At 39.1% G+C, this 25821-nt stretch overlaps 1 protein-coding gene across 9 annotated transcripts in view; it reads right to left on the reverse strand.

Annotated features, from left to right (window-relative positions):
* LOC129774631 (voltage-dependent calcium channel subunit alpha-2/delta-4) overlaps nt 1-25821 on the reverse strand; it is a 128631-nt gene that overhangs the window by 88047 nt on the left and 14763 nt on the right. For all 9 annotated transcript variants that reach the window (XM_055778415.1, XM_055778414.1, XM_055778413.1 and 6 more), the window contains one exon: nt 18742-18823. In XM_055778415.1, the coding sequence (XP_055634390.1) occupies nt 18742-18823 (82 nt within the window). The remainder of the gene's footprint in view (nt 1-18741; nt 18824-25821) is intronic.

A 25821-nucleotide genomic window follows, 5' to 3' on the forward strand; every position in this document is an offset into this window, starting at 1 on the left:
ACAGCTAACAAGGATGAACGAGCTTCTGAGGCATTTCTGGGGCGACCATCAAGAATTCAGAGTAAGCCAGCTTACTTGAGCGAGTATCTGATCTAAGTATTGTAAGTGATTAAAGTTAAGGGGGGATGTAGGGTCCATGATATAATATAATACCTTAACATCACATTTATATCGATTATATCGACTGTCATTCCAGAAACTAAAGTTGGCAGCAATCATTCGCCGAGGTTCCAGATCGGGTGCAGTCAGAGTAAAGAGAGCGCGGCCGGGAAAGAAAAGCGTAAAACGGTGTGACTGGAAGAGTCAATACAGTGTATTGCTTTCGTTGTGAAATCCATCGTATTTTTTATTTGAAGTCCGAATCGTACACTTAGCACCTGCGTAATTGTCCGACAATTCCTTGGTCAGGACTAAATAGCACGAGCATGCAGATACGTGCAGGTGAAAATCCTGGCTAGGTTCGCGTTGTCAAGAAGTGAAAAGTGAGTCTGGCAAAAAATAAACTTTTTAGGCCCTTACCAAACATTTAAACCCAACCTATTATATCGTAAACTTCGCAAAGGACTGGGAAATCATCGCAAATCAGTATGAACTATCATTTGTAGTTTTTTTTCTTCGCTTTTTGAAATTAGTCAACTTTTTAAATGCATAATTCAAGTTCTAAATGAATCCCGACAAAAACACAATTTTGAACCAAAGCGTTGCAATGAAATTGAACAATCCTAACCTATTCAGCCATCACTGTCTCACTCTAGACTGCGGCTCGGAGCGTGAGAACGGTTCGTCAAATTGCTCTGTACCAGCGGTGAACATCTCTTCATGGCCATTGTAGTCAGTGTCATTCACCACACACACACACGCAACGAGAGGAAATTCAGCTTGCGCCATAGTTCCCATAGCTCCCGCGACAATTATCGCAGGTTTCACACCACACCCCACAACCCCCACATTGCTGTTCCATGAGCAATGTGTGAGCACGCCACAATTGGTAGAAAATATTTCGGTGCGGAATAGTCGAACGGTTGACATCACCTAACCTTACATACACCCCCCCTCGACGCTCACTTCAGAAGCAATAGCAATCACACCCACGCCTTGAACGAACGAACTGTGAATGAAGGAATACGACGATCATCTGGAATATGTGTTATTGTGTCGATTGGTTGGCCCGATGGGGTTGGTTGATTGTGGTGCCAGCCAGACTGTGATTCCTTTTTAACCGTTGTTATCGGGCAAGGACGAGGTAGGGGATCGGGGAAGCGGGGAACGTGCTGACGTCGATGGTGAACATCTTTTGTATTTCCCACAAAAACAATTTATCATTTTGAAACCCCTCTCCCACCCCCAGTCGCGAACACACGCGAGTGTGTGTTTGAGCTTATAGAGTCATGGAAAATTGTTGTGTGCCATTCATCAACCATCCGAAAAACTATTCGAGCTGTGTTATTGATTTCTAAATTAATACTCATGATCATTGGGTTCCCTTACCTTTTCTCAAAATTTCTCCGTTGATTCTTTGTTGGAATTTTGACACCGGTAAAAATACGATGCGTGTCAAAACGCTGAGTTTTTTCCCCCAATATCTAATCTAGTTATTCGTTCATATCTGTTCATATCATTATTAATTGTCGTCAACACCTTGCCGACCCTCTGCCGATATGGGCATCTTTTTTTTAATTCCATTAGCGGAAGAACGATCACAAAAGGAAATACCTTAGAAATTAACTTTCCACTGTCATTCTATTTGAGCAAAGAAACGATAAAAGGGACTTGGTTCCGTCGTAGGGAAAAAGACAATAAAAAAACGAGAGACCAAGCGGAAAAACGGCGCTGAAATTGTCTGCAGCGTTAAATGGTTGGGAAATTTTTCCGCTTTTTGCGTCGCAACCTGCTCTATATCCGGGCGCAGCTATTCATAACCCTTTTCAATATTGGACAGAAAGGAAAGCGCACAATTGCGTTTATAATTGTAATTAACAGAAACTTGCGTTTGTTTCCTCCTCCCCGCCCGGGCCAAGATGTAAAAGCGCCGCGCGATAAGAAAAAAAGCAAGACGAAAAGATGTCCTTCTTCTTTGCTTAGGTACCACAATGAGCCTTCGAATCCTGCAATGGTTCGGGTATCAATGGTGTGCATATTGGATTCTGATCTTATACCTGCTGCGTCGAGAAATGAATGGCGTACTGACTTCAACAGCTAGAAAAAATGAAGGTGGAAATTATCATAATGTACTAGCTGACCGTGCAAACGTTGTTCTGCCAAACATTTTTTTCTATTGAATATTTTGGTGATTGAATAAACAATAACTAATATATTGTAGGTATGTTTGAATGGTTTTCCATCTGCAACGCAAGGCGGTAAATGCTTCAGATCACCGCATGTGCCATGAACCATATTTGTGGGAACAATATCAAACACTAACCCATATTCCGAAATCCGATTGGTCAGAAAGCGGATCGGATTCCACGATTCGAACGAAATCCACTTTTGCATTCTGAAATCCGTTCGACTAAAATTCAATCGAACTATGGAAATGTGGTAACCTTGCCTTGATGAAAAATAGAAGTTCTGGAGAAATTTACTCTCTATCAGATTAGCAGACCGAAAGCAAATTTACATCTTCACATTTGAATGAAGATTTTTACATCATGTTATTTGATTACTTAGATGGCATAGTCCTGACCCTAACTCAACTTTTTTTCTTTTTTTTTTTTTGACTACATTTCCGCTAAAACTTTATCCATAATATAAAAGCATTATCAGACACAATTTTCTTACACGATTTTTACCCACTTGCAGAAAATGTGTTACTGTGTTACAAACAAAACATATTTGAAATATTTGTTATTTCAATATTTTTCGTTTTAAAAGCATGTTTTTTCCAACCCGAAAAAACCCGTTCCAATTTTTACAGAAATAGAACACGAAGCTCAATGTCATCATCAGAATAAAAAATGTTATTCTGACTCGATCGTATTTCAGAAAATGGGTGAGTAGTTGATCAGTAGACGGATATGGAATTTCCGAGGCAATAACACTATCGGTTTCCATATCAATGCATTGCGTTTTAGCCTGGTAATAGCAAAGGCTGTGTCGGCGTTATTTTTGATAGTTTCTCGCAGGTGAATTTGTTCGTCTTCATGCTGCTTCTGTCGATTGTGTCGTAGGAATCGCAGTCGTTTGTCCCCTTTCTTCGCGTACATGCCGACCATGAATTATTGGCACAGCTCACGACATCGTAGTATGACGTTGCCCTAGCTGCGTTGAACAATCGCTCGATAATAAGCTCGATCAAGCTCTCTTATTTGTTTCGTCTCTTGTTACTACATATTCATAAATATTAATTCGAATCATTGAACCAATATCTGTGTTCTCCAGCTGATAATTCTTCTGGATTGATGACAATAGCGTGATTAACATTTTGCTGTCCGAGCATATGTGATCTGAAGGGTTTCAATTATTCATTGTGCTTATTCGATGAGGTTTCCACTACCTCATCGATGCCCCTATCTTTAGACGGATTGAGATTACTTCCGTATAAGTGAGTGAGAGTTCGATGGAGCGTACGTAGCGCCATTTGTAATTCAACAACGTAAATAAATTCTGGATATTGTGTTTACAAAAATTCTAAGATCGCGAAATAAAAAATAAAAAAAATGGGACGGGATTAAAAAGATAAAAAATTGGATTCTAATGTTTTTTTCTGAAACCATTTTTTTTAAATACTCAAAAAAAACATTATTCAATTTATTCATAAAAATGGATATTTTTTGCATATTGGCGCCGTAATCGGTATTTAATATAGTTTACTACCTATTCTCATGTCTAACAAACGTTTTGGGCATAATTTCATTAAAATCGGTCGAGCCGTTTCGGAGGAGTTCGGCCACGAACAAAGTGACACGAGAATTTTATATACAGGGTCTTTCAGATTAAACGCTCACGCAACAAATGTTTAACACTTCTACAAAAGTGAACCGATTTTTATGTTGACGTAGGATTACGTCTTTCGGGAACATATTGGGGTACAGATTGAACAACGAAAATCGATCGCATCATGAGGAATGTCCAATTTCAAACGCTTATTGCTAAGTCATTTTATGATAGATTGATGAGATTTTTGCATCAAACGATTTCGGCACTTTATAACAATTTTTCACCTTGAATAAAATAATATATATCATGTAACTAACTATCGATCAATTGAAAAAATCTCAACCCCTATTCAAACGGTCCTGATTGGTCGAATCATTGATGCAGAATGCTCGATTGCAGCACTGGTGAAGTGAAAAAAAACCTAACAACCAAACAAAATGGCCCTTTTCAGGGCCACTATATCATTATCAAAAAGTTTAACAATATAGTTTTTCAAACATATCCAAAATCAGCGTGTGACATATAGCCTAACGTAATCTTATGTCAAATGTGCGATCGTGTCTAGGACACATCCACCTGTGACTTTTTAAAAAACGAAAATAAAGCTTATTTTAGGACACTTTCGATGTGACCACCCCTTTTTTTGAAAACGCGTTTTAAACGGTGAAGAAAATTCTTCATGCCCAACTCTAACATCGATGCTGTTGAAAATCCGAGTTATTTCTTCTTTAAGTTCCTCCAAATTTTGTGGCTTATTTACATAGCAACGGTCCTTCACGTACCCCCAAAGGAAGTAATCGACGACGAAAAATGTTGAAATTTTTACCATAAGAGGACAAAGTTTCATTAGGGCTTCTGTTGCTCGAGTAATACGATTTCACTAAAAATACACGTTCTTGTAAATTGTACATCTCGACACTAAAAACCATCCGATCAGACTGGACGAGTAGCCGAATATTATCGTCCCGAAGTGGGCAGTGTTACCGTCAACGGAGCGAAAAAAAAATTATAAGGAGCTATTCGATTTTTTTTTGCGTGAGCGTTTTATCTGAAAGACCCTATATATAGAGATTAGTCTCACATGTGCAGTTCAACCTATAAAGAGTAAATTATCAATGGATTTACAAGAAATGTACAGTATAACCTCGATTATCCGCGAGCGGATGATTCGCGATGCGGATTATTCGCGAATGCGCGAATATCGCGAATATCTTTCTTTTTCGTGTTTGTACCTCATTTTTAGTCCTTTATTGCATTATCCGCGATTTTCGTGATCTAGCCCGACTATTTCGCGGATAACCGGGGTTCTACTGTATTATGATCAAATGTTTGTTTCACGGATCAATGGAGCCAAATTGTAGTGCAAGTACAATTTACCAAATTGTACTGTATAATTATTTCACACACCATTTGCCACCCAATCTTGATATGTCACGTATTTTGCTCCATGAATATTGTCTCACATGGAAAAGTTGCGCGCCGTTGAAGAAATATCGATTTTTGCGTCACGAAAGCTCTTCAATTTCGTGAAAGCGTAATCCGAAAGACACTAATATAGGCGAAATCCTGAACCATTCCTACATCCACCGCATAAGCACTGCAGCGATCAAACATATTCGCGTTCATTAATCTAGTTCATATTTCGTGATAGCATACACATTTCATTTATTTTTCTAAGAACATAAATGGCCCAGGCCGACTACGAAAAAAAAAATTGTCCGACAACTTTTCGCGAAGCTGTTGCCGAGGCGGAAAAACATCCCAAAAGAGTATGTGTGTATTAACAAAGCATCTTTTTTGTTTCGCTCTTGTGGCCGGAATAAGCTCGGTCCATGGAAACACCGAGGGAAAATTCGTTGACACGCAAATCACGTACCACGGGGACAATCGTCGTCGTCGTTTTCCTCCGATGACTGGTAAGTATCTCCGGTTTCCAGGCAGCAATACTTTGCAACGTCAGCACAATTAAAAGCTTCTGGGAGGCACGACAAGTGAGTATCATCAATCTATACGGCGCGCGGTGGATAAAATATTCAATAAATATTCGTTTGTTGATAGTCGTATCCGGAATTCTTCGCTCGGTCCTAACCTGTTAAGCCGTCATCGAGATTACGGCACTCATAATGTAGCCTGCTGGAGTACGTGCGGAACCGCAGCGGGATTTGGTTTCAATTAGTCTGTAGGATGGTGCCAATCATGGAAACATTTTGGTGGTTATGCTCCGAATGCTGGTGACTGGCGGTGAGCACTCATTTATTATAAGTAATGGATGTTGTACACGAGTAGAATATCTAATAGATATTTCATTCGATGGCGAATGTAGCCTTTTGCTGAATCCTGGCCGAATGATTCCTATATACATGATGTGATTTCTGGAAACTGTGCCGAGCATTGAGGAAGAATATTGGATATGGAAATAAATTGTTCGGAATTGTTCAAAATAAATTTACCATCGATTCAAAACCATAATGCCAAATAATGAACTGAAGACATGATGTTCTCATTCTCCGGACAATAACTTCAATTTGATAATATTATCAGACTTTTTTTGTAGTTAGGTCTCATTTAAAGAGCTCTACAGAGATCGGATCGAGAAAATCATCGTTTGGAGAAGTATACTGTTTTGCGGTTCCTAATGCACGCAGCGTTATGATATTTTGAACGGGGCTTTTAGAGGATGACATGCACAAAAGATATTAGGTTCGATTTCAAATAGTTGAGGATCATTCCAAGCTCACTTCAAACAGGTGTCGTCTGGCGTTGTCCTGATGAATGACAAAAGCGTTGCTAGTAAATAAATTCAGGTTAATTACGCTTTTTCACGTAATTAAATTGTTGTTCAGTGGTTCGCATCACGAGTATACTCGATAGTAAACATCCACAAATTCGTTAACGTGGGTGTGGGTATCAGTGTTAAAAACTCACGAGAATGTTGTCGGATCGTAGTTCGATATACACCCAGGTTTTTTTCACAGATCTTCCAATTCACGCGGTTTGTTTTGCGCGGATTTTACAACTAACACAGTTTTTTACGCGAATTTTCCAATTAACGCGGTTTTTATGCGGAGATATGCAAACAGTGTAGCAGTGTACCTAATTTAGCTGCAAAGAATGACTTGCTCATTGAACCTGGTACAGTTCATTCTGAATCACACCAGAATATTCCGAAATGTAAGAAACGAAAATTTCTAAATAATGATGATGATAATGTACATCAAAATAAAATAAGTTTTGTGGAAGTTGTTGTGGAAATAGAATTACCACTGTGTCATCCCTCGCACTTTGTTATGTAGAGAATTTAAACATGCTACCTTAGCTTTTATATATACCTTGGACAATAGTCTCGTCAGGTATCAGTCAATGTAAAAACGATACGTCAAATAGAAATTATAAGTTGTTACTTTTCTCGTGTAGCACGCGTCTCTGAGTTTTTCTCGATAGTTGAATCCGTTTTTCCCTTGTTTTTCCTTAGAGACGAATGAACTCTCAGAGTTTAAAGTCTCTCTAATTCAATACCTTCCTTCCTTCCTTGTTTTTCCTGTCGCATTCTGCCTACAGTTGTTAAAAATGCGAACACTTCTAATAACAATAAGATAACGGGTTATAGTAATAGTACTAGTATCAAGCAAAGTAATTGTAAGACTCATCCAGTTATTGTAATCAAGCCTAAAGAGTCCAAACAATCTTGCGAGTATACTCGGAAGCATTTGAAGACAAATCAAGGTCCAAGAACAAACAAAATTAGTAATTTCAGTAATGGAAGAAATGGCTCCATCATTGTTGAGTGTGCAACTGGAGCTAATATAGACGATGTGAAAAATGAAATCGAAAGCAATTTGGGTGAGAAGTATAGTGCTGTTGTTCCCATATCGGTGCCCAGATTAAAAATTGTGGGCATGAGCGATCAGCATTCCTGCGATGTTTTCATTGATTACCTCAGAAGTCAGAATGAAGGCATCGAAATAAAAGACGTAAAGGTTTTAAATGTGTACGAAAATCCACGCTTCACCTACAATAAGTTTACTGCTGTAATTGAAGTAGATGTTGACACATATAACTGTTTATTGAACGCGAAAAAAGTAAATGTGGGGTTCGATCGGTGCTCCGTAGTTCCTGCGATTAATGTATTAGGATGCTTCAAATGCGGAAAACTTGGACACAAGAGCACGGATTGCAAACAAAATTTTGAAACGTGCTCAAGGTATAGTCAGAAACACAAGACATCTGAATGCAAGTCAACTGTGTTGAAATGTGTTAATTGTTTGAAAATGAATGAAGAACGAAAATTGGATTTGGACGTCAATCATGCCACATTTAGCTCTGAATGTTTAGTATATCAGAGACTTTTTGATTTGACAAAGGCAGCTTGCATTTCAATAAATAGCAACCAGGTTCCAGAAGAACTGTGAACCAATATTATATTTTGTATTTGAATATTGCGGGACTGTCAACAAACTACGTAGCGTTACGTCAGATTGTTGAGGAAAAGCGTCCATTTTTAGTCCTCATGTCTGAAACACACATTGTTGAAATAGAATCATTTGATCAGTATAGTGTTCCGGGATATAATGTTGCTGCGTGTTTATCACATTCTAGGCACACTGGCGGTGTTGCTATTTATGTCAGAGATCAGTTCAATTCAATCTTCGCCTCAACGAAGTTATTGATAGTAGCTGGTTCTTGGACATTACAGTTGAACATGGCATGACAATGGGTAATTTTGGTGTTTTGTATCATAGTCCCAGCTCAAGCGACTTACGTTTTGTTGAAATTTTAGAGAACTGGCTTGAAATGTTCCTTGACTCTAGTAAATTGAATATATTAGCTGGTGATTTCAATATTAATTGGCGTGATGACTACAATTCGAACCATTTGAAGCGTGTATCCGATTTCTTCAATTTGAAACAAACAGTACATGAATTTACGTGCATTTCCAGGCACAGTAAAACTTTCATTGATCATGTTTATTTCAATTTTGATAGTATTTACACAGTCACGGATACCAATTTGAAAATAACCGATCATGAGAGTTTATTTATCAATATTGTAGATAACCTCGTGGTAAACGAGAATGTTGTGAAATTAAAGTGCTGGAGGAAATATTCGAAGCATGCTGTTTCGAATCGCGTAGTGAGAAGCCTGAATTTTCGATTCGAGGTCGGTAATTTAGATGAATCAGCGACTGTTCTAACTAATACCTTGAAAACGTGTACAAATCTGCTTCTTACGCAAAAATTTGTTCCTATGAAAAACATCGAAAGGCTGGTACAATTTGGATCTTTTACGCTTTAAACGTGAGAGAGACAGATGGTACAAGAAATTTTGTAGAACAAACGATGGAAATCATTGGAGTATGTACACAAACGCGCGCAATAGATATTCACAATCGATTAAGAAAACTCGTTGTGAATATATTCAGACGAAGATTGATCTGCATCAAAGCAACAGCAAGGAGTTTTGGAAAATTTTGAAATCTTTATTAAAAACTAGTAAAGGCAAACCTTTTTTTGTGCGGGGGATAGGGACCACACAAAAAAGTCGCATAAAAAAATCGTGCAAAACTTAACCAGCAGCTTTAAAAAATTGTGTTCGGTACACATTTTGAAAAAACTTTTTTTGTGCGGTAGATAGGGACCGCATAAAAAAAGTTCCCCCAACAAAAAAACTCAAATCCACGCCATTCACCATTCAATTTTCTTTTGTTTCCCTGCTTTGCGATGGGACTCTTTGCCTTTTCGGTTGCGCGTGGCTGTTTTGTGCTTTTAATTGCATATCGAAACGTGTTGCTGTTAGAAATCATGTCATGCAAAAACTTTGGAAAACTTCGAGCATTTGATGGGAGGAGGGGAATGATTTCAGAAGTGGATAATTGAGACGCAAATATGCTTTCTTTGCACTGAAATGCATATGAACCATTGAAAAAAAAATTAAATGGACGATAACTTCGCTTCTTTTCATAAACTGCACAAAAAAAAACCACACAAGAACAGAAAACCGCACAAAAAAATCGCACAAAAAAAAAGCACAAAAAAATCGCCCAAAAACAGGTTTTACTGTATTCTCGTTCATGTTCTTTTCAACTTCATTTTATGGTGAGGTGTAATATTATCACGCTTTTGTATGACAGCGCTGGCAGCTATATGGATAGCGTGGTCGTGTGAAATAGATTTGCATTCCAGACGGCTTTGGTTCGATCCCCATTGACGTCGTATGGACTTTTTTTTTTGCGAAAACAGAAAGAGATGTCTGCTCGCATACATACAAACCATTTTTAAGCTTTTAAAACAGCCCATTATTTGCGCATTTGACTCTCCAGCACACGAATTTCTGCCAAAGATGAAATGTTTTCTGCCAAGGCTAGTTTGAGTGTAGAAAAAATAGACTCGTTCCGGATTATTACAGAATCGCTGGTGAAATGTTTTAGTGAACTCAATTCTTGTGAGCCGGTGCATTTTCGTAGTATGTCTGCAATAACAGATTGTCAATGTGGTGTCAACTTACTCAGGATTATTCTGCTCCTCAAAATGTGCATTCTTCCCGGATCAACATATCACTTAAATTTTACTTCGTTGCATCACCTTCACAAACACATAAATTTGAGATATAGCTGCCGCTGCTTTACCTGACCTGGACCAACTCATCAACTGGAACAGTGGTACTGCTACGTATTGTGATGTGGTTTACAAGGCATAGTATCGCAAATTCAAAATCAGCCAACGGAATGGTCCTCCAAAAGTTGAGACTAACTTGAACAAGACCAGTCTTTCGCAAGTGAAATTGAAACAACGAAAAGAACTTCATTGAGTTTCACACCAAGCACAATTAGTGCGTTTGCATTTCATTCGAAATTACAACCTCACAGCCGAGCATTGTGAATCGAGATTTTTTCCCCGTGGCCATCCATTTACTTCGAACATTACCTTTCCTCGACAATTTACAATTTTGCTCATTCCATAGTATACGCTCCGAGGAGAACGTAGCCAACAAGTTATCAAAATGTCTGGAATTGAACCATCATTTGTCTAACGATTACACGCTCATATTGCAAACAACGAGGAGAATGGGATCCTTTATTGTGGAAAGCCAGTTTCGAAATCATATATGTAGGTGTATATACTTTTACAGCAGGCATACATATGTGGGCTTTATTTCGAGGCCAAAGTCGGTGACAGAAACCCCCCTCAGCATTGGAAAACACGAAATCGATTCCTTCCTTCGTAAAAATCCTTTCCCATCATTTACTGCTACGGTCGGCAATTCAAAACGCAGCCTTTATGTGCTACCTTATGACCAAGTTATCCTTCGGTGGGGAAAAAAAGTTTTCCTTTTTATTTTCACCCACCATGAAACTTGGCACCGTACAGAGGGATAGACGTGATATCACGGAAGCCCGCATAAGCCTGTGTATAGCACACGAGCGGCCAAGCAGTGGACCCGGAGTAACACCAGGTGAAAGACAGGTAAATTTAGCCGAAACTCTTTCCTCAATCGAGCAAAGAGCAAACCGCACTCGGACCGTTTTGAGCGGATGAATTTGTTACGAAGCCGTATGGCCTTCTGCTGTATATGTATACATGCATTCGTACAGCACTTTACGTTCGCGATGGACTGAAGAGCAGTTTCACAAAACCCTTGAAAAAGGGATGTCCTGTTTAAACAAGCATATCCGTTAAAGAAACAGAGGCCGCAGAGCGAACGTTCGAGGCTCGTATGGAACATTGATACAGTCTATCGCAAAATTGAGTGTACAAATGCTACTTGACGATACTTTCCATTTACTTGGTATAAAATATTTTGAATACATTGATTCTTTTGATGTATATTTATTACTCACACATTTCACTAGCTGTACGTTAGGGTGCCAATGAAAATGGTGATCTCGAATTTCAAAAAGTTACCCCATAAAAAATGTTCACCACCTCGAAAAAACACTCTATGCAAAATATCAGCTCAATCGGACTTAAGGGAGAGTGGCGCAAGCGGTCGAAGTTTGAGTTTTTTGAAAATCGAAAAATCACCCAAGGGGGATGATGTAAAGGAAATCGGGGTTTTCGAGAAAAAAATTTTGATGCCAAATATTTTAAAATTGCATGAAACGACGAGATCTAGTGTCATTTCGAAAAAAATAAATATCAAAAATCCACATTCTGGGACTTAGTTTTTTTTCGGAGTTCGAAACGAAAAGTATGGTTTTGGGAGAAACAGATAGTGTCACAAACGCGCTTGGTCGTTTTTCCGCCTGAAAAATCGAAATTTGACAAAAATATTTTTTTAGATAACTGTAAATCTCGACGTGTCATGTAATTTTAAGACATCTGGCATCATTTTTTCAAAAAACTCAAATTTTAACGTTTGTGACACTAGTAAATGAAATCCGAATGAGCTAATATTTTGCATAGAGTATATTATCGTGCAAATCAACGTTTCGTAGCAAGTTCCGAATGAAAAATCGAGATAACTATTTTTATTGGCACCCAAAACCATACTCTTCATTTCGTATTCCGAAAGTCCCAGAGTGTCGATTTTTGGCAAAAAAAATTCGAGATAGATCTCGACGTTTCATGCAATTTAAAGACATTTGGCATCAACAATTTTTTCATACATTCATTGGTAGGGACTGTACATGCAATTAAGTTCCGAGAAAAGTTTTCTGCTAATTGTTTATTCCTAAAAATTTAAAACAAACTCTATTCTAGGCATCGCAACATTGAGTGTACACCTTATATTTCTCCGAACAAATTAATCTTGTAAGAAAGTTTCTCTGCGAATTAGCGTACTCTTTTTCATCAGTGATTGGAGTCAACACTCAACCATTGCTTGGGCAGTGTTGTTTTTTGTTTTTTTATTGATGTTTGAATTTTTTTATAAAAAAAGGAAGTAAGAGGAAAGAAATAGATATTGTAACAAGTACAATGATAATAAGTATGAATTGTCGTGGAAAGACATTGCAGGAAATAGCACCTGCTGTCGGAAGAACCCACTTTACAGTAAAGAAAATCATAAACAAGTAAAAACACGAAGGAATCATGGAAAATCTCCCGGTAGAGAACGCAAACGAATCCTATCTTCTGATGATGAGCGGTAATTGTTCGAACATTGCGAAATAACCCTAAAACAAACATTCCTAAATTGACTACCGAAATAGCCGGCATCATTGGAAGACCTGTCTGCGCAGACACTGTCCGGAGAGCACCATACAAGAACAATCTGAGAGGTGGTGTTGGCCGCAAAAAGTATTACATCTCAAAAGTGAATATAAAAAAAACGATTACAGTTTGCTTAGACATATGAAAACAAACCTAAGGAGTTCTGGAGCAAGGTCTTTTATTCGGATGCATTTGGTTATCACAGTAAAACATGGCGGCGGTAGTCAGATGATGCATGGTAAATTGGCGGTTTCTGGAATTGAAACCATGGTGTTTATCGATTCAGCGATGGACAAGATGGCTTAATTGATCTTCCTGAAACGTAACCTGCAGGTGGAGACGATCTGGCGTAGTGGTAACATCCATACCTCTCACGCTAAAGGTCACGAGTTCAATTCTCACTCCCGACATTCTTCCAAAAACGGAAGTAAAAAGTGACGAACCAGCCAAATGAGTTGAAAATCACTATAATACAGATAATAAAAAAACGTAACCTGCAGTCTCCCGTTCAGAAATTCGGTATCCCTCGTGATTATTACTTTCAACTGACTTCGTTGTGCTTGAATGCCTGCTCTATTATGTCCCAATCAACTCAAAACACCTTCGAAATCACCGAACTTGAACACTATATATATATGGTGAGAATTCAAAAACCATCCATCCATCAAAATTCAGGGAACGCAGCGGAACTCAAAATGATGATTACGGAGATGTGGGTGGTACTTCCGTCTACAGTGACCAGAAATCTCGCCTCTGCGCTTGCAGAAAGTGCTGAACGCCTAAGGGGGGCCATACCAAATACTAGGGGATTGACTTTCGTTATCTATTAACATTTCTGAACTGATTTCAATGATTTCAATAAGAAAAACTTGAACTCTCTGAACACTCAATTTTGCAATTGGAGATTTTTTGTTTGTATTTTAAACATGAAGTAGAAATGTGACCATTTTTTTCCTCATCACTACATGGGAGTGAAATGGATCGATTTTAAGATGAATATAAGCCGCATTTAATTATTTATTTTTTAACCCCGAAGAACTCAACAATAACAAACCAGCACGAGTTGTATACTCGATTTTCCGATTGACTGTATATGTTATCCAGGAAGAGAGAAGGTAGAATATATACGCGATTCTCTATGAACGTTATAATCAGCAGATAGAATTGCTAATAGAAGTGCATTTGATCGCTCGATTTTTGGTTCTTCCTTTTACGATACAAAATAAATCGATTTCTTAAGTAAATCAAATATTCCTTCGAAGCTCCTTTCCCAAGCTCGTTTTTCAATATAGCAAAGTTAGCATAGGCTATCACGGAAATGAAACGATTACTTCTAGTCACGTTTCTGTTATCCATCGAACCTGCCGAAAGATGCTGAAGGCGATTTTTGATGATGGCTCGATTGTCATCCGTGAAGAGTAGCGGTTGCTATCGGTACCCGGAAATACTGCTGTTGTTTTCATTTCAAATTTTCTACACAGATCCAATCCCACATCATTCGCTAAGGTAATGTTTTTTAGATAATATTTTTTTATAATAATTCTATAATTTTTTTAAAATGTTGTTTGGTTTCTTAATGGTAATATAAACGAGTGAATTATTTTATGTTGGTTTGCAGTTACGGATTGAAGGTTTTCTTCCGCAACAACGTCTGTACTCCGACATTCACATCAATAATTCAACGGACAGCAGTTTCTCAAAGATAGTGTCGACATTACCTAAAGGGGAGATAACAGTTCGACTGAAAAGTTCATAGGGTTGACGTCTAGATGGCGTCTCTTGCAAAAATCTACTCGACTATCACAAAGCACTATCTTTCAATGAACACTTGTCAAAATTTGACAGCAATTGGCCGATTGGTTCGTGAATTACAGCATTGAGAGTGAAGCAACTTTTGTTATTGTGAAAAAATAGAAAAATCACAAATCAATGAAAACGATGGCAAAATTGGATGAATTGGGCTTCGAATCGCTTCAGCATTCACCGTATTCTACAGGTCTGGCCCCCAGCGACTATTTTTTGTTCGCAGACCTGAAGAGAATGCTCGCTGGCAAGAAATTTAAGACCGATGAAGAAGTGATTACTGAAACTGAGGCCTATTTTGAGGGAAAACCGAAAGAATACTATAAAAATGGTATCGAAAAGTTACAGGATCGCTATAATCGCTGTATCGCCCTCGAAGGCAATTATGTTGAAAAATAAAATTGAATTTAGCAAAAAAAAAAGTTTTACTTTGTTACCTTATATACTTTTCAGCCGAACTGTTATTTGCCTCAGTACAAAAGGTAAATGAAATGAACTATTTTCCATGTCGTTGATCACAATCGTTGATCACAATTTACCTAGGAAATGCTGATTTTTTGAACCGGGCACATACGAACAGGAATCATTCCAAGACTTTTGCAAACGATTAGCCTACAAAAAGAAATGAAAATTTTGGAGAAGTGGCGATTTTTTTCTCAACATAGTCTACTTTTAGCTCGATACATTTGACCCAGCGATGCTGGAAAAGGGAAATGAAAACTGAAAATCATACATGATTCCGCGTGTGGATATAATTTTTCGGGTTCGATATTAAGCATTTTAAGTAGTTTAATTCAAAATTTAATTCACTGATGGTTATGCGGTTTGTGAGTTAACAGAGAAGCGATATAAGGTATGTACGGAAAAGTAAATTCGTTTGTGAGTGGAAAATTAAAATTATTGAAATAATTGTTCATGTTGGGTGGAAATGAACAGTGAAACATTGAGATTACATTCAATGCATGATGGAAAGAGATGGAAAGAGATGGGAAGAGTATTCAACTCTTTTTTTTCTATTGCTCTTTCTGCAAACACTAACAGAGAGCTATCTTGAAAACTAGTTCTGGAAAGAGCTGATCAATTACTATTTGATATTTTTTTGTTTTTTTACACGTCGAGGCAGAAACAAAGCACAAACACATGCGTTGTCCATCATTTCACGTCATCACAGGAAATTAAAAACTCTTTTGTCGATGTTGCTGAGGCTGATGATATTGCTGATGTTACTGCTTCTACTAATTGGGTAGTCATTCACTGGGGTGGCTATTTTTATGTATTTCCGGCTGGCTTATGAATCACTAAGGGGTGGAGCTTGCAATACAATTTTCGCTTCTTATCATGGATTAAACAGTGCGTGTATGCAAAAACGCACAAGCGCTCTCCACACGTTGGCATGAAAACCGACGGTGTGTATTGTTTCATCGAGTTTGGAATTGAAGTTGCGAACAAAATCTCACCACGATTTTAGGCTGACTGCTCGTTGGAAGCAGCAAGACCGTGTGACAGAATGTGCAAATCCTCTGCTTTTATGCTATGGTTATGCCAATACATTGCCATCGAGCGAGGCTAACGGAAACACTAATAGCCACATATACAATCGACCGACGACAGATATGGAGAATTATGGACGAACACGGCTTTCCTCAAAAGCAGACAAGTGCGGTGCAATGTACGGATCTCATGCGATCTGTCGGAATCGTTTGAGACTCACAGTGGAATTCGACTACACGTGGCGCTTGCGCGGGGCACAATTTTCAACAAGTCTAGTCAGTTTATCTACTTCACCGATGACGTGGACATAATTGGAAGAACACATGCGACGGTAGCGGACCTGAAACACGAAGTAGGGCTAATTGAGCTTGGGATAAATCCGTTTAAGACTTAATACATGCTAGCAGGAGGGGCAGATCGTAATAGAATCCTTCATGGTAGTAGTGATGTGTTGATCGAGGAATTTGTTTACCTTGGCCCGTGGATAATATCCCTCGGATCACTACCGACAGCAACAACAGCCGGAAAAGGACACATAGTCAACGGAAGTCGCACCTACTATGGGCTCCGTAAATCCTTAAGGTTCAACAAACTCCGACCCTGACGAATTGTACCATGTACGAACCCCGTGTCGACCGATTGTTCTCTATGGGCACAAAGCATCGACGATGCTCAAAGAGGCCTCACAAGCAATTGGTGTTTTCGAACGCCGAATGCTCAGAATAATATACGGTGGTGTACAGGAAAACGGAGAATGCACAACGAACGAGAAAAGCAGGAGCCCAGCGAGCGGCGTGGTGGAGCAGAACTTCAAGAATCGGTGCGGCCGGGAATTGAAGATCTGCAGCTGTAGAATAGGTTTATTAACAGAACAATTTTGTGAACAAAATCCAATCTCGCCATGGGATATACCTTCATTGTAATTAAACCGCTCTCACAGACCGATAACAGTAAAAAAAATGCGTCCACTTCGTAGCAAAACTTGCAATACGCTAAACAATGACCAGCAACGAGTAAGAAAGCTGCCGAACATTGCAAAGTTATAGTGTTGATATTTTCTGAGAAATCAACGAATTATTGTTTTGTCGGTCAGTAAGACCGATGCGCGAGTATAGGAAGGTTAAAGATACTATCAAACGAGGTAAGTTCGGTGTTTTTGTTTAGACTCTCTCCTTGTCCAAATATTTTTTGAAGGCAGCAACGTGCGTAATTTCTTGCATGCTTGAATCATGTAGTTCCTATTCTTACTCAACCAGTGCTAAGATTATTTCAATATATCCACTAAATTCTCATTATTATAATCAGGGCTCGGCAAAGTCATATTCAACAGTGGATAGTCAGGGGATTATGAAGCAATCGACCTTCGCATCCAATTGGAAATGAGTTTTTGCTTCTTCCAGAAGTTCTTCGTCAACATGAATCAACAGTCATTCGGACCCTCTCGTTGCTAACTGTTCTAACGAAGCTCTGTGCTCATTCCATTCTTCATCGTCAAATGGACGTCACGACAAATTGAAGTGATACCCCCAGACTGAATTCGTTTCTCGATCTAATGGTACATTAGCATGTATAAACATAAGTAGAATACCAAGTATATTACATCACTTGTATGATACCAGTCTCTCCAATACAAAGAGCTATTTTCAAAAACACTGTACAGAGCGAAATCGGAAAAAGAAATAAAAAAATGTGATGTTGGAATTATTTTTTTGCTTTTTATCTTTGCCTACAACTACTTGAAAAGAAGCCAGGAGCTACAAGAAAAAAGCGGATCGATGTTTGAGTTCACGGGGGGTAAACATTGGAGCCGTCCATTAATGGTGTAACTACTTTTTTTGCCTCAGAAACCAAGCTTTCGTTCCTCTTTATTTGGACGTTAGAATGAGATTGTGTACGCGGGTAACGAATACATGTCGGGATGGAGTAGTAGTGGTGGATTAAATGAAGAGACAGATTTCTATTCATTCGTCACGTCAATTAGAACAACCATTTGCTAGAATAGTTCATCAGTCAAGTCATGTTGACGGCGAATGGCGAAGTAGTATTAGTCGAAGCGAAGCGACTGGGAGGAGAGTCGATTTTCATGTTTCGTCTTCGAAAATGTTGGACCCTGATCATAATATAGAATTATTTTTTTTAACTTGCTGTTCGAGAATCTTTGCTAAAACTTGATATTCTGAATAATAATTTTGCGATTGTGTCTATTTCACTCTTAAATGTAACGATATTTGCCGAATATTTGTCTGTCGGTTATTTGGCTATCCTGCCTCGAAAGCTTGCCGAATCCTATTCGTTATCCGACCAAACTGCTATTCGTTTCATCCCTAACCAAAAAATTACGAAACCTATCACTAGAGATGCTGCTATAAAATAAATCATGTTTCCGGATTCAAGATGAATCAAACATTAGATTTTATATACTTACACTTCTAATATCATTCACTTTAGTGAATTGTCGGCCAAATTCCCACAAATCCACTCCAAAACGAATCGCCCAGTTGCGAACCCTGAAATTAGAAATATAAACAGAATAAGGATGTTTTTAGTGCCAGCTATAAATAGTATAGATTAATATGTCGATATCAAGATGAAAAACAAACCAAAGGTCACAAATGAATTTCAAGAAATTTTTCAGCGACTTTATGGTTCGCTTTATTTTTGCCGGATGACTCCTACTACTAAACTTGAACACGCCATAAATTTTCAACATGCCGTTGAATGAAAGACGAGAGCAAGTAAGGCACAATCTCCAGAAGAAATCGGCACCTACCGTCCAAAGTCGTGGCATAGTCGCTGTTGAGCACGAAATGCAGAAGCTACACTTCACCAACAAGATTTTCCTATATATCTTCATAATGGCGAACGTATGAATCTCTCGTCGGTGACGCATTACGCTGCCGTCCGAGTTATCTATAATCATGACGTGTGAAGGATGTGTTTCTCCCAGCGATTTAGCGCTTCCCCCCCACCAAGCAGCAAGAAACCGATGATAACACAACACGGACACGGTATCACTTTAGCGCGCCATCCGCTGCTGACCCTCAAGAAAGCGCGCAACTTGAAAGGGGCGTGTGCCGCGAAAATAAAGGGTGTTACAATAAGTGTCATTCGGTGCGATTTTTCAAGGAAAACCACTCCAATCAAATAATTAGCGTGGGAAGGTGCGGGAATGGAATGGCGCATTCCCTAAGAATCGCACTAATCAACATTTTTTCGCTTTGTTTTTATGATACACTAGCTGACCCTGCAAACTTCGCCTCGCCCAAAATGGTTTTAAACTTTTACATGTCAAATTTGGTTTCATTAGCTCAATTAGTTCATGAGTTATGCAGAAATGTGTGTTTCAACACTATGGGATGATGATGATGTAGGATTAAAGAGGCTTTAAACTTTTCAGTTCATTCGCCTCTAAAGACTATGGGAGCCCCTCTTAGAGAGTGTGGAGGGGTCTCAAACTATCATAAAAACCTTCCCCGGTCCCAAAAACCCCTACATACAAATGTTTACGCCGATCGGTTCAGTAATTTCCAATTCCATAAGAATCAGACACAAAGACAGAAAAACAGACATCACACCATTTATATATAGGGTAAGTGACCCAATTAGGGAGGAGATATGTCACCAATTTGCAGAAATTTGCGAATAAATACTCTATTTTAGTTGAAAAGTATAAGAGTATACTTTTTGTAGCAGTTTGAAATCTGTTTTTGAAGATTCTCACTGATATTTCGATGATTAATTGACTAAATTGTATGAAAACATGTTTGAAAATGTCACTTCCATGTACCCATTATGGTAATAGTGTTCCTAGAGTTTCGTAATAAGTGTACCTATTATGGTAATAGTCGGTGTCACATGGAAAAAGTATTCATAGGATTCAAATAATACTTCGATAATAATTTTTAAATAAAACTATGACTCTAAATCTTATTCCTACTATGCAATACTATGTCGTTGATTCTACACTCGACAAAAATTATGGGAACGGAGCGCGAAGTCGAAGTTTTTAAGTGATTCTAGAAACGCTGTAACTTTTTGAAAAACCAACGCATGAAGATGGGATATACATCATTTCAAAGCTTCATTTGAAGCTTCAAGTTTTGAAGTGTGATACTTGATTGCTTCTATTTTTTTGTGTGTAGGTGTAGTGGATAACAATACTGGAAAAAAAACCGATTTATTCTGTTTTTCAAAAAAATTGTTGATTAAAGCAGTGTTTTATTGACCAAGTCAATGGAAAATCCAATTAACCTTAACCATCAGCATTCATTTGATTCCAAAAACTCTCCTGTAGATTATTTTACCACAGGAAAATGTTTTGATAGAATGAAAAATTTCCCTTTTTCTAATGAATACTTTTTTTAATACGATTATTCCATAGTCAGAAGGCTAATTATTTATTATTCATTCCACAACTCTACCGAGCGTCCAAAAAAGCCCTATAACATGCAATTGCACAGCGTTAAAAACGTAAGGTACAACCATAATAGGATAACAACCATAACATAACAACGTAAAACCATAATAGGAACATATAGCAGCTCTGCTTTTTAGCTTTGCAGTGATTTCCTACAACCATAATAGGAACATGCATCTTTCGATATTGCGATAATTGGCACGTAGATGTGAAATTTTACCAATTACGATATGTAATACGAAAAAACATGTTCGGTAAAATCGATTATTTTCAGACACAATTCTCGTTCAAGATTTTTCAACCACTTGCAAATAACATGTTTCTCCGTTACATGGAATAAATGTAAAATACGATAGAATAAAAACAGCCCTAAATCGGACAATTTTTTCCCCTCAGAAAGGTGGGAGAAGTGTTGATCCACTTTAGAAATGTTTCTTGCCCCATGCCAAATTTGGTTCAGTTTGCTTGATTAATTCTCAGAGAGGAGAGGAGTGTCTATTCACCATGGAAACGTTTCGTGTCCCCTAAAACATAGCATAACAAATTTGCCTCCATTTGCTTGATTAGTTTTCGAATTATACAGAAATTTGTCTTTCATTTGTATGGCAGCTCCCCCTTAGAGAGGAGGGTGGAGTGTCTAACCATCGTAAAAACATTTATTGCACCCTAAAACCTTCACATGCCAAATTTGGTTTCATTTGCTTGATTAATTCTCGAGTAATGCAGAAATTTGTGTTTCATTTGTATGGCAGTTCTCCCTCAGAGAGGGGGGTGGAGTGTCTAATCATCGTAAAAACATTTATTGCACCCTAGAATCTCCACATGCCAAATTTGGTTTCACTTATTTGATTAATTCTCGGGTGATGCAGAAATTTGTGTTTCATTTGTATGGCAGCCCCTTTAGAGAGGGGGGTGGAGAGTCTAACCACCATAGAAACATTTATTGCACCCTAAAACCTTCACATGCCTAATTTGGTTTCATTTGCTCGATTAATTCTCGAGTAATGCAGAAATTTATGTTCATTTGTATGGCCGCCCCCCTTAGAGAGGGAGGTGGAGAGTCTAACCAACATAGAAACATTTATTGTACCCTCAAACCTCCATATGCCCAATTTGGTTTGATTTGCTTGATTGATTTTCGAGTAATGCAGAAATTTTTGTTTCATTCGTATGGCCCCCTTTAGAGAGGGGGGTGGAGAGTCTAACCACCATAGAAACATGTATTGCACCCTAAAACCTCCATATGCCTAATTTGGTTTAATTTGCTCGATTAATTCTCGAGTAATGCAGAAATTTGTGTTTCATTTGTTTGGAAGCCCCAACTTAGAGAGGGGGAGGGGTCTCAGACTACCACGAAAACCTTCCCTGGCCCCGAAAACCCCTACATACCAATTTTCATGTTGATCAGTTCAGTAGTTTCCGAATCCGTTTTTATACATATAGATATATAGATCTACACTGTCTAAAATGAACTCACAATGTAATTAATTAGAAGCGATTCATTCATATAAACAATGCTATGAGTTACCCCGATTCCCCCTGTATAACCCTAAAATCGAAGAACGATTTAAAGTTGAGTACGAATACGTTTCAAAAATTGAAACGCACTGGGAAATTTCCGTTTAACTGTGGTACGTGTAGAACACACATTGTCTTTCCATCGAAATGGAGGAAGGAAATAAAACAGAAAAACTGATTTGATTTCTGTGACAAAAAATCACGATATAAATGCACAGTAAATTCAACAATTGTTGGCATCACCCTGACAATCACCCCTCCGGAGCACATTCATGCTTTGTCAGAAGCTATTCCTTGTCTCGTAACCTAAGGACTATCCGTTACTACCCTTCGATAGAAATCTAGTCCAATCAATACCGCCCGGAAGGAGAAAACAATAGATACTAGAGCAGGCCAGAAGGCTACCACTCCATGCAAGGGTGACATCATCCAACGGGTTCGAACCATTTCGAGAGTCACAACGGATACAGCGTGGTGGGGGTGGATGCGGTAGCAACTCGAGGCGACATAAAATCTCGACGATAGCGAAATTTATGCAGGTATTTAAATCAAAGGAATTCTATCACACGCTTGAACCCCTCTCTCTGTCGCAAACTGACAGATATTAGCACGTTGTTATCCTTCCCGAGCCGAACCGCGCAACAGCGTTTTATTGGCAACACCATGACCTTGTAACGGTAGTATTTGTTTTCAAATTATGTGAGTTCCATTTTATAAATATACTATTTGTAGAGCCACAAAGGCCATCCGATGGTTCCCTGGGTCCACATTCGGCTGTAATTCAAATTCAATAAGTGAGTCGAATCATTTGATATCAAACGAACCTCCATTTGAAACACTTGCTGTTAATTTGCTCAACATGTATGAAGGCAAAATTCCTTCGCTTGCCAACATTTGAGAGAGTTGTAGAACTTTCATAGAAACATAGAACTAAAGCTATCCCTGTGCTCGTGAATTGTTTAAAATCCAAATTGCTTAAACTATCTCAACAAACTTCGGTCCAGAATAATGCGCCGACCAAGGTTCATATTTATTCCAGAGGGAACACATAAGAGCCTCTAAACTTGTTCGCTCCCTCGTGATGCGGCATCTATGATAATAAACGTTATGTGTGTACACGTCTGTCTGTGGAAATGTGGACCAGACAAAGCTACTCCACTCGAACAGTGAGTAATAGTGACGTGATTCAACATCTTTAGAACGGAAGGTTTTCCAACCTACTGCAGCTATTTCCTGCACACATGGTGACTTAGAAAACATTACAAAAAAAAAATCAGCCTTAGTCAGTGTACCGATTTAACGATTACAGCGAATATTCAACATTCACGTCGATACAAATACTTCCGCTAATATTAATTAAATTAATCCACGCGCACAATCCCACCGTGCTTAGCCTGCAGGAGACTACAAAGTGTGCGAGTAAAATGCTCGCTGCAAAAACACTCCGCAGGACTAAACCGAATTCATTATCCGTCCTCTTCAAACTCATTATTCCACACTTCACCGTGATGATGATGCTGGAGCTGCCTGACTGACATCTGCTCTGTATGTACCGTCACAGCGCCAGCATTTCGAGTGCGCTCCCTGTCGCCATCCTGGCCGAAGAAGGAGTATCCCGAAGACAAGTGCTCGTTGTGGGTTGCTTGCACTACTTCTCCCACTCTTCAAGAGCACCCTTCCGAGCCATCCACCGAGGGTCATTACTTCTTCTCGATAATGATTCTTGTAAAATTAAGATCTCAAGTTACGTTGTGCTTTGTATTACCCTGGAGCTGAACATCTGCCAGTCTTTCGTGAAAAATTCGGTTGCCCCAATATGTATCTGCACATAATTGTATTGAACAATGCTTCATCGCTAGTGTAACTTCTCATCGATCTACAACGTGAACTGTTCGCGTGAAGATAAACAACAAATGTAAGCTGTGCAGATGAACCATATAAAAAAAAAACCTACATGATTTTGCGAGGACCAAGAAACACATGTGTGCCAGATCTTACACAAATTGTATGCCTTTTAACTATCTTCAAAGCCACTTTCACAATCCAAACCTTGGTTGTAAAGGGTGTGTCACATCAAATTGCATCACGGAAAAAACGCTGTAGAAATTCGCTCAGTAGACCGATCCTTTTGAAAATTTTAGACAGTAAAATAAAAACTATTAAACAACCTTTGGCATTTTCATTTTCTTTTTATTCATACTTCGAGCCCAAGCCCGTATGCTCGCACCTTCCTCTTAACCCCGTCCATAAGGTTCTGTACAACGTCAGGTTGTAGTTTTTTTTGAACAGAAATCCATTTTCTCTTGAAGTCCGCCTCCGATTTGACAACTTTTGGGTTCTTCCGGAGGGCCTGCTTCATAATCGCCCAATATTTCTCTATTGGGCGAAGCTCCGGCGCGTTGGGCGGGTTCATTTCCTTTGGCACGAAGGTGACCCCGTTGGCTTCGTACCACTCCAACACGTCCTTTGAATAGTGGCACGAAGCGAGATCCGGCCAGAAGATGGTCGGGCCCTCGTGCTGCTTCAATAGGGGTAGTAAGCGCTTCTGTAGGCACTCCTTAAGGTAAACCTGCCCGTTTACCGTGCCGTACATCACGAAGGGGGCGCTCCGCTTTCCGCAAGAGCAGATCGCTTGCCACACCATGTACTTTTTGGCAAACTTGGATAGTTTCTGCTTGCGAATCTCCTCCGGAACGCTGAATTTGTCCTCTGCGGAGAAGAACAACAGGCCCGGCAGCTGACGAAAGTCCGCTTTGACGTAGGTTTCGTCGTCCATTACCAGGCAATGCGGCTTCGTCAGCATTTCGGTGTACAGCTTCCGGGCTCGCGTCTTCCCCACCATGTTTTGCCTTTCGTCGCGGTTAGGAGCCTTCTGAACCTTGTATGTACGCAGGCCCTCCCGCTGCTTGGTCCGCTGGACGAATGAACTTGACAAATTCAGCTTATTGGCGACATCCCGGACCGAACTTCTCGGATCACGTCTAAACTGCTTAACTACGCGCTTGTGATCTTTTTCACTGACGGAGCATCCATTTTTGCCGTTCTTCACCTTCCGGTCGATAGTTAGGTTCTCGAAGTATCGTTTTAGTACTCTGCTGACCGTGGATTGGACGATTCCCAGCATCTTACCGATGTCCCGATGTGACAACTCCGGATTCTCGAAATGAGTGCGCAGGATTAATTCACGACGCTCTTTTTCGTTCGACGACATTTTTCCAAATTTACGAAAAATTGACAGTGAAGCATGGCCAACGTGATCTATACACTCTTATCTGATTATAAACGAAAGCTGAAGATATAATTCTTAAAAATTAAATTTCTACAGCGTTTTTTCCGTGATGCAATTTGATGTGACACACCCTTTACACAACCCTCAATAAATTTAAAGATGATCAATAAAACTATTTCTGAGTATTTGATCCCGTTAGCTAACATTTTGATTCATTTGAAATCTTGAAGCATAGTGTTACAGTACAGTACACTAATCGTTCGTTAACTGGTTCGAAAAATCAACCCAATTATCGAATTTCGCTCGCTAACTGGGCTACAAAACAGCAAAAGCAAAACTTA

Source organism: Toxorhynchites rutilus, chromosome 3, assembly GCF_029784135.1.
Source record: "Toxorhynchites rutilus septentrionalis strain SRP chromosome 3, ASM2978413v1, whole genome shotgun sequence".
Taxonomy (NCBI): domain Eukaryota; kingdom Metazoa; phylum Arthropoda; class Insecta; order Diptera; family Culicidae; genus Toxorhynchites; species Toxorhynchites rutilus.